General features: G+C 36.9%; 1 protein-coding gene across 2 annotated transcripts in view; it reads left to right on the top strand.

The window, feature by feature from the left end:
- Positions 1-10,508: 10,508 nt before the first annotated feature.
- Positions 10,509-11,151, top strand: part of htr4 (5-hydroxytryptamine receptor 4) — a 106,874-nt gene continuing 106,231 nt past the window's right edge. For both annotated transcript variants that reach the window (XM_065271518.2, XM_065271519.2), the window contains exon 1: positions 10,509-10,782. In XM_065271518.2, the coding sequence (XP_065127590.1) occupies positions 10,707-10,782 (76 nt within the window). In that variant the 5' untranslated portion in view covers positions 10,509-10,706. The remainder of the gene's footprint in view (positions 10,783-11,151) is intronic.

The following is an 11,151-nucleotide window of genomic DNA, read 5'->3' as shown; positions in this document are numbered from 1 at the left end:
AACAACTGCCCGACAGGCTTTGAGAAACCTGATATGTGTGTACTGTATAAGAAACAATTGAGATTTCTTTAATGTTGATTCAATACTGTGCTTAGTGTTCAGACAGACTTGTCAGATTTTGTGTTCTCATTAGCCAAATGATCACACAAACCCATCAACATCTCACTTTATTGTTAAAAGACCCTCTGTGGAAGCACTTTTGTTGTCTGGAGGCGCATCACGAATGTGAATTTGAGTGAACCTCTTTGTGTGTCTTTTGGCATAACTGTGCACTTGTTATATCAGCTCGGTTGTTTGTCCACAGTTGATGAATGACACCCAATTACTTCAGCAGAACAAAACACTCTGTCGCACGTTTCATTTTATAGATAACCATTTGTTCTGCTTTTCTAGCTAAATTCACTCCTGTCGTGATTCCATTTTTGTCATTTCTTAAAGCATGTGCAGTGTCCAGAACTGGTATCTATTTTTAGTGCGTGTGAAAAAACTTATTTTAGATCAGCAAGCTATTTAAATGTCTGCACTGACCCTTACCACAACTCATCTCTCCAGGGATGATGAGAGGTTTGCTCTCAATGCAAAGTTAAAGGCCAGTGGTTTTGTGCATAGAGAAAGAACCCAAACAACTGGAATTGGTTGAATCACTAAGTATATATATATATATATATATATATATAAAGGATTATTAGGAACACCATACTAATGCTGTGTTTGACCCCCTTTCGCCTTCAGAACTGCCTTAATTCTACATGGCATTGATTCAACAAGGTGCTGAAAGCATTCTTTAGAAATGTTGGCCCATATTGATAGGATAGCATCTTGCAGTTGATGGAGATTTGTGGGATGCACATCCAGGGCACAAAGCTCCTGTTCCACCACATCCCAAAGATGCTCTATTGGGTTGAGATCTGGTGACTGTGGGGGCCATTTTAGTACAGTGAACTCATTGTCATGTTTAAGAAACCAATTTGAAATGATTCGAGCTTTGTAACGTTTTGCATTATCCTGCTGGAAGTAGCCATCAGAGAATGGGTACATGGTGGTCATAAATGGATGGACATGGTCAGAAACAATGCTCAGGTAGGCCTTGGCATTTAAACAATGCCCAAGTGGCACTAAAGGGCCTAACGTGTGCCAAGAAAACATCCCCACACCATTACACCACCACCACCAGCCTGCACAGTGGTAACAAGGCATGATGGATCCATGTTCTCATTCTGTTTACGCCAAATTCTGACTCTACCATCTAAATGTCTTAACAAAAATCGAGACTCATCAGACTAGGCAACTTTTTTCAGTCTTCAACTGTCCAATTTTGGTGAGCTTGTGCAAATTGTAGCTTATTTTTCCTATTTGTACTGGAGATGAGTGGTACCCGGTGGCGTCTTCTGCTGTTGTAGCCCATCCGCCTCAAGGTTGTGCGCGTTGTGGCTTCACAAATGCTTTGCTGCATACCTCGGTTGTAACGAGTGGTTGTTTCAGTCAAAGTTGCTCTGCTATCAGTCGGCACATTCTCATCTGACCTCTAGCATCAACAAGGCATTTTTAGCCACAGGACTGCTTCATGCTGGATGTTTTTCACTTTTCACACCGTTCTTTTTAAACCCTAGAAATGGTTGTGTTTGAAAATCCCAGTAACTGAGCAGATTGTGAAATACTCAAACCGGCCCGTCTGGCACCAACAACCATGTCACGCTCAAATTGCTTAAATCACCTTTCTTTCCTATTGTTTATTTACATTCAGTTTGGAGTTCAGGAGATTGTCTTGACCAGGACCACACCCCTAAATGCATTGAAGCAACTGCAATGTGATTGGTTGATTAGATAATTGCATTAATGAGAAATTGAACAGGTGTTCCTAATAATCCTTCAGGTGAGTGTATATCCGTTAGCTATCTTTGAAAATGCCCATCTGGTAGCTTTTATTGAACAATTGTGTAAACTCAGTATGCCGCTAACAAGCCTCATAAAGGGAAGGCATCTTTACAGATTTTAGTCATTCTTGCACAGTTAGATCATTGAGTTAATTATCCTCATGTATTGCTACCACCAACAGAGTCTGCCAATGAAAGACTCTTGAGCTTTCAGATCTGTCCTGCTTTTCAAAAGGCATAAGCTTGTACAATGTGTTCCAGATACTTGCAAGTCTCTTGTATAGCTACAAATTTTGTATAGCTATCTGTTATACATTTATCCGGCATATCTTTGAGAATAAATGTATGAAAGGAAACACTGTGTTATAGAACCTAAAATAATAATAACAAATACAGTTGCCGGTTCACAGAATGTTCAGACAAGACAGACAGTGAGAGTCTTTATTTGTCACAATACACGACACAAGCTTTGCAGCTGCAGTGAATGAGTAATCAGTAATCTCATATTAATCATGTTATTTTTGTCAATGGTTGTGAATGAATGTGGCGGATTACCGCTAACAGTGATGGATGTCTATCTTTCTCTTCTTCTCTAATAGACAAGTGCTGTCAAGAGGAAGTTACAAATGAGACAAGCGCATTTCACAGAATGTTAAATTTAACAGTGACTGGTTGGTGACAGCCCAAATACAAGTCTCAGAGAAGATCTCATTTGTTTCTTATGGACAGCTACTGTATAAGAACAAATGGACAGGGTTTAGATTAATCCAGAACTAGGCCTTAGTTATATTAGGACATTTAAGTAGTTTACAAAAACAATATTGGCATGTAACTTAAGACAAAATAATTGCACCGATATATGTTAAGGTCCTGTGTAATAGTTTATGTTTTTTTTATTAAGGCAGCAAACATGCATTTTATTCCTGGACTAGGATAAACCCTGTCCAGGAAACCTTAGTAACAGAGTCAGTACCAGAATGGACAACGACTAATTTGGACAACAGAAAATAATGATTTCAGCTATATAAAACACTTTTTTTACAGAAAACATTAACATCCAGTGATCCATGAAATCATTAAAATCATTAAAAATATAACCATTTGAAAAAAGCAGACAAAATGGGAAGTACCATTTTAAAAAGGTCCTAATGTATACAGTTGGTACCAATACTAAAATGTACTGTATTTTGGGGATTCTAATGAACTCTCTTTGGTACCAATATCTACTTTGAAGGTACTAATATAAACTCTATTATGCAGTGCCCGTAAATAGTCCTCTGCCATTGAAAGGAACCAAGGGGGCTATTTTTGGGCAGTGCGTAATATCACCACGCCTGCTGCAGCCATGTTACATCAGCAAAGTCCTTGATTATTACACCAGTTTGAGAGTATAGTTCCTAGCCATATCTGCCTAGAAAATCACAACTTTAAATTTTCCGTCAGTCTTAGTACACGATGTAACTACAGAAGAGTCAAGTTTAAAATAGGAAAAATATCAAAACTCTTTGGTTATTTTTTAGCATGATGCTAATGGTCTAATCTGATTCAATGGATTATGCTAAGCTATGCTAAAAGTGCTAGCACCAGACCCGGAGATCAGCTGAATGGATTCCAAAACGATAACAATCAAATATTTAACTCTAGGGGAGCTGGAAAATTAGCATATTTAAAAAAAGTGCAGTGTCCCTTTAAGAGTTTTAGAGATCTCAGTAACGTAACAACCAGTGACATAAATGCTTTTATGGAATTAGGAATAAACTTAACCTGATATACAGTAAGTGTCATGAGCTACTGTACTGTATGAAGAGCAATAATGCTTTGCTCTTGGTGAACGTGCCTTTCCAAAAGGTAGATGTTCATAAGGTACGCGTTTGAATTAGACTAAATAAATGATCTGTAGATCCTTCATACGGTATGAAGTGTTTATGTGAGACTCAATCAATATGCAGTTTACAAATCACTTCAAAGCACATTTCTGTTTTTGTGTAAAATAAGGAGACCTTTAAACCTGTTTCACTTATGCCCTTCAGAATACATTTGCATAAATCATTTTGTATTTGAAACTTTAATTAGGCCTGTAGTCCTACCTGCCAAGACAGAGCGCATATGACGAACAGCAAAATAATATAACTCATTACCACAGTCTGCCAGACTCGCCTGGAAACCAAACGAATACAGAAATCTTAGTTCATCAAAAGCTGTATTTATTTACCACCATCAATTTACTAAAAGGTCTATTTGGCACCCAGACTCCAATCAGACACACTGCATGTGCAATGACATCAATTTGGATCAGACAGACGACCAAACAAAGGCAAAACCACTATGTGTAGGTGGACAAGAAGCGATGCCATTTGTTACAAAGAAGGACGAGTTCGTTTTTTTCCGGTCATTTGTTTGATGTTGATCGGCTTACTCTTAAAGGCTAGAAATCTGGACATGGACACAGCTGTGAAGTTCAGAAAACATATGATCAAAGTCAACTAGGCTGCCCGACACAACAAACACTCATACAAACATTCAGTATCAGAGTCTACAGTGTGTATCATATGGTGAGCTTATGTATTCAGCAGTATCAATTTTTCAGACGTGCTGTGGAAATTCGGAGCTCATGCATATCATCTGCCCCAGTCTGAGAGACAACCCAGCAAGCAATTTTGGCTAAAACACAGCAAAATTCGGGCTGTAAGTAAAAGTTTAATAGACGTCTAACCATAGCTCTGTAATAGAGGATGCGTATACGTTTAGAACATGTTAAAGAAATGAACGCAAACACCTTGAACACCTGTTGAGTTTACTTACAAGATGGATTATAATACTTCTCCAAGTTATTTTATTTACTATATTGGGTCTATAGTTACCCATCATTTGACTGTCTCGATTTTGGCTTGCTGTGAACCATTTTTTACACTTTAAAAAAAGGTGTTAAATAGCACTAAAAGTGGTTTCCTGGCTCGTAGTCATAGAGGAACTAAAGGCCCAAAAAGTGCTATGAAGTGATATTGCACAGATACAAATTCAAAGTTAAGGCTCCGAGAGGAACTCTTTAAAAATGCCAAATATCATTAAGAATGAGCCACTCGGTGCCTTAATGGTCTAGGCAAATATATACAAACACATTATCCAGTTTGGTCTTCACTTAAAGCTCCATGTGCATTACAAGCAATAAGCTCATAAAGTACAGTAAGATGGAAAATTCTAGCAGCCTTAACAACCTCACCCGAGTGAACTTAAAGGAATAGTCCATTTTCTTAAAAGAAAAATCCAGGTAATTTACTCACCACCATGTCATCCAAAACATTGATGTCTTTCTTTGTTCAGTCGAGAAGAAATTATGTTTTTTGAGGAAAACATTGCAGGATTTTTCTCATTTTAATGGACTTTAATAGAGCCCAACATTTAATACTTAACTCAACACTTAACAGTTTTTTTTCAACGGAGTTTTAAAGGACTATAAATGATCCCAAACGAGGCATAAGGGTCTTATCTAGCAAAACGATTGTCATTTTTGATAAGAAAAATAAAAAATATCCACTTTTTGGATGACATGGTGGTGAGTAAATTATCTGGATTTTTCTTTTAAGAAAATTGAATATTCCTTTAAAATCTATCCCTGTTTACAGGGATGTCTCTGTTGGACACGGAGCGAGGAGAACCTAAAGCCAGTAATATTGCACAGCATAACTTCTGAATCAAATTAGATTCATCCAGGTACAGCAAACCCCCATAGTTCATGAGAAATATTTACTGGCTTTTGCACCGGCAGCCGCATTCTCAGAAATCTTAACCAGGTCTGGATAATAGTGCGTTGCGGCAGAGACGTCTAATAAGTGTGCAGCAGGGCCACAGACTTAAAGCCTCTCGTTCTTATCTCATCTTCCCGACCTTTCAAACACTCTCTGGAGAATCACTAACTCCTCTCATCTCTACCAAATCACGGGCTTCTGATTATGTCCATCAAAGAAATTACGCTGACCCAGACCAATGCGCTCTGACATCAGCTCCTGCTAGGAAGGGCATGACCGTGCAGGCTGCCATCAATACAGACATCTTGAACTTGGAGCCAATGAAACATCTGGGTCAAGTGCTGAGTGCTGTCTGGAAGCAGCGAAAGATTGAGGCCTTACCAATATGGGAATCATTTAGATGTCCATTAAGAATCTGCACTGAAATGCTTTGGGTTTAAAGACCACATTAGATGGTCACATAAGGACAGAGATCATTGACCTAAACCTAATCTAAAGATATCAAGATTTTTTTAATGAGCACCACATAGACTCCTTGACGAAATTGTTCATTAATTAATTACTTGCGCTTACCTATGGCCTTTGTGTTTTTTGTAACCGCAACCTCCATACTAAACTTTTGATTTTTCAGACTGATCCAGACTAAACATTTGATTATTCAGACTAAATATTTGATTATTCAGACTGATCCAGACTAAACATTTCTTCTCAGACTAAATATGTGACCCTGGGCCACAAAACCATTCACAAGTAGCACAGGTATATTTGTAGCGATAGCCAGCATTACAATGTATGGGTCAAAAATATTGATTTTTCTTATACCCAGGGTTCCCATGGGTCCTTGAAATCCTTGAAAGTTTGTGAATCTGGGGGAAAAATTCAAGGCCCTGGGAAGTTTTTGAAAATATACATACATAGATACAGGTCATTGAAAGTGCTTGAATCTATTTTATGCAAGAAGTTTTCTGAAAAAAAAAATCCATATTATTTCCTGTGTAGTGTAGGATAATATCATAAACATAGACTTTTTAAGCACACATGCTAAACTGTTCGCTTTAAATGCTTATATCTTCTGTATGCGAATGTAGATTCATACCAAAATGCTTTTTGCATAGTTTGTTTGACAAATGAAAACGCCTCTGGTTACCTATGTAACTGTTGTTCCCTGAAATGGGAACGAGGCGCTGCATCTCCCTTGCCATACTTCCTGCGTTCCTGTAACGCCATCTTTGGCAATATTTCAGATAGCGATAAACTTCCTGACTACCACGTCACCCTGTCTTTGTCTTTAAGCTTTACCATTGGTTGAATTTAATATACACATTCAAACGGACTTACCCTTGGAGGCGTCCCCAAAGTATCACTGCAGTGACACAGCGCGAGTTCCCTCTAAAGGGAACTGTAACAATGTATCTTTAAAGGTAACATAATGTAACCTTGCTCTCACTTGAAGTGTGTCCCTATATTTAGTCCTTGAATTTGAGAGTATTGGACCTGGAAAGTCCTTAAAAGGTCCTTGAATTTGAAGTTAACTAAGGTGTGGGAACCCTGTATACCAAAATCATTAGGATATTAAAGATCAAGTTCCATGAATATATTTTGTACATTCTCTAATGCAAATATAAAAAAAATGTATTAAGCAAGTATGTTTTGCTAAGGACTTCATTTGGACAACTTTAAAGGCGATTTTTTTTAATATTTAGATTTTTTTGCACCCTCAGATTCCAGATTTTTAAATAGTTTTATCTCTGCCAAATAACAAATCATACATCAATGGAAAGATTATTTATTCAGCTTTCAGAGGATTTAAGAGAGTGATACATAATTTTGTGGTCCAGGGTCACATATTTGGTTATTCAGACTAAGTACTTGTTTATTCAGATTTTCACATTACTGCCGTTTGAGGAGGTTTGCAAACTTTTCTGTCACTTTTTGATGCATCTGACTGCACAATACTGCCCTACAAAACAAAAAGGCAGTAACTGCATTTTCGGTCAAAAATGAGTTATTATCATTTTCATGAAATTCAAGGCATCCTTTTTATCTTAAATGTGTGTCGTGTGTCGTTTGCACAGGCTGGATGATAGGATAACTATAAGATTAGTCATTTTTCTCATTTCTGCACTCTGCGTAGTTACTGCCGTTTTGCTTTGTAGGGCATTATAAGTGACATGCAATGTAATACAACATATTGCATATTTATATCAAACTAATCTAATTTTAGTCTAATTTAACAAATATACCTTTCAAAACCAGATGCGATTAAAATGAAGACAGATGTGTGCAATTGCAGGAGTTTCATCTCCAGGTGGGGCTGTACTACTCAACTGAACTGCACAGCGTGAACGTAAAAAGCTGATTCAATACTGTACAAATGCAATAAAAATATTCACAAAATATTTAATATAACAAAATATTTCTCGTGCTTAAACCGTACATGGGCCAACAATGGCAAGCACACCTAAGATTGCTCAACAGTGATTTAATTTAATAATAGTAAAAGCAAATAAATGTGTCCACCTGCTTGTGTTTGTTTTGTCTGGTGACATGATAATAAATATATAATATAGTGATAATAAAGTGAGGATGAGCAGGTGTACACATCATAAAAGACTAACATTTCTATGTACTGGCTGTTGATTCACCCTTCACATATATCTACAGGGAAGCGAATGACCTATTTTTCCATAATGAAGAAAACTATCGGGATTCGCACATATCGTCAGTAAAGCGAGTGGGATTGTACCAAGATGCAGTACATCTAAGTGACTGTGTTGAAGATGAATCTTTTCAATTTCACAAATCTCATGCAGATGGAGTGGGAGTGAGATTTCACAGGAACAAGTAATTTGGCTCAACAAACAAAAGCACATAGAGATCTCTGCTTTGTATGTTAATGTGTTTGTCATGGATGAAACCGATCCAACTGTTATGCAAGGTAACTGTTTGGGTTACTGTGGAGGACATATTATACGGTATGGATCATCTAAGGTAAAGGCTTGCCTGCATGTGCCATACAAATCCTAAAGGAAATCAAATACAGAGAAAGTCTGAGATGGCAATTTGATGGAGCATATTCTCCTTCTGCAGTTGCAGGCTCTCTGTCTTTCTGTTTATTTAGTACCAAATAGCCTTCCAATTTATACATGGCAAGACCAGAGGCATAATAATGGATCCGTCTGGTTGATTCTGCTGGACTGGACTTTCTGAAAAGCAATAACAGTTTTTGCAGAAAGAATGGACATTGGGACAAGAAACAAGGAAAACTTATGAGGCTCGGTTCATGGAAAAAATATGCCGTCTTAATGAAGTCTGTAGAAAAATATCATTCATTCTGTCCTCCCGAAAGGAAATCATATAAGGGGGACCTCCAGTTCTCATGCTCCCTTGACTCTTTAGAGTATCAACAAACTCTGCTATTTTTTGTTAAATTGAAAGGTTTACATAGATAGACGTTAACAATTGTGAACAGATTTTTATGATGTAGATGTAAATGTTTTTATTAGATAGATAGATAGATAGATAGATAGATAGATAGATAGATAGATAGATAGATAGATAGATAGATAGATAGATAGATAGATAGATAGATAGATAGATAGATAGATGAGGGCTGTTTTTGTGACAAAAGGGGGACCTACACAATATTAGGCATCTATATACAGTACTGTGCAAAAGCCTTAGACCGCCATGCTACCAATAGATTTGTTGTTTTTGCAATTGTATAGTGATCATATATAATTATTTCTCAGTCTCTTTATTAGAATACAAACAGAAAATACAGGAAATGTGTATGTAGTAAAAAAAAAGTTTTTTTTGGGTAGAAGTATTTAGGGTAAACTCCCCTTCCATTCGAGCAATAGCAGGCAGCTGCAGGATCTCTTAAACCTAAATGAAATTAAATCCTAATTTAATTCTTATCGAATGACTTCAGGACTTCAGTCTCCTCAAAAAGCTCAAGATGTGTTTCGTGCCAAGAGAGGTCACAATAAATACTGACTGATGCCTAAAGACGACATTTAGCTCTGAAAATTGTTTTGTTTTTAATTTGGTGTTCATATTTCCTGTATTTTCTGTATCTTAAAAAAGAGCGAAAAGTAAATATGGATGGACATTAAAATTTTGCCAAAACAACAAAGCTGGTGATGGTGGCCTAAGACTTTTGCACAGTACTTTTTATATAAATAAATAAATAAATATAAGATGTTGACAACAGAGCAGATGAGAAAGGTTAGATATTAAATATAATGACTACCTGGCATATATTGTATGTGAGTTGTATTGATGTGTTTAGTTTTATCAGATCATAAATCATGTGAACTACAGTAATTGTTTTCAAATATTGCTTGCTATTTTGAAATCTTTTAAAGGGTTTGTAAATCTTATGCATCTGGGACAAAATCTCGCTTTTCACATTTTTTTGTTGTTTTCTTGTCACTGTTATGTTTGTGGTTACATACAAATGTCATGTTCAGATTTATATTTTTTAATAAAATTAGATATAGCCTACCAAGTGCTTAATACGCAGTTACTGTACTATTACATTGCCTATTTATTACAGCGATAGTCCCTCTGGAATTACTTGAGGTAATGTAGTTTACTCATTTAAATGATCATAAACATCATTTAAATTATCATATAAGTTAGTTTGACAAAAATGCACTTTAAATCTTATTTAATGTAGCCTACAATATTATTATGTGGAATGTCATATAGGCTTAAAAGGAAAACAAAAGTTAACTATATCGCGTCCTCGCCACACCGTAAATGTGAACGCACGCGCTTACACGCAGTTTTGTACACATGACAGCAGCACGAGAGTTTCTTGAAAAGGGCAAAAGACACAGTGGAGGTGGAAGTGAGTGGTGTGAAAGAGGAGGGACTTGGAGACTTCAGTTTGTGTTTCGCTGTGTAAAGCGAAGGGTGCTCGCTCTCGCTTATGCCGGACCGTTGCGCTACGGAACTCGCCGCGCGAGTCTACTTTGAGCTGTCATAACCGTCGCGTTGAACTCACACAAGAGTATTGCCTACGGAAAAGCCGGTAAACCTCAGAAGTTGTCAGTTTCTTTCCGAGCGTCTCTTTTCCATGCGAGAATGTGAATTTCCACATGAGGATTTACAGCCGTGCCATGGTTTTGACCTGCGCGCTCCTGACAGAAATGGTGAGTGAATAATTCATCTCTAACGCGCTTTTTAACTGTCTGTGGCCAAACTCAAATGTCTCTACTTCTGTTTTAAAGTTAACATATAACTATATGTTTGGACTGTTGTACGTGCGGTGATTAAAAGAGAAAAGTGTCTGTATGTGTGCATTTTGTATAAAATATGGGTTACTCATCTGTCAGACAGTAAGAATGTGTGCCATAAATTAATACTGTCACATTGTATTATGTATTGTATTTTAAGACCAAAATTAAGGTTAATTTCTGTTTTAAATCAATGTTATTTATAAAATAGATTCCCTTGTATAGCATATACACGCCTATCAATCAAAACCAGCATTTGTATTGAATTAGCAAGAGGTATTTTCA

The sequence above is a fragment of the Paramisgurnus dabryanus genome, chromosome 16, assembly GCF_030506205.2.
Source record: "Paramisgurnus dabryanus chromosome 16, PD_genome_1.1, whole genome shotgun sequence".
In the NCBI taxonomy this organism is placed as follows: domain Eukaryota; kingdom Metazoa; phylum Chordata; class Actinopteri; order Cypriniformes; family Cobitidae; genus Paramisgurnus; species Paramisgurnus dabryanus.
This window is presented reverse-complemented; position numbering and strand designations above follow the sequence as displayed.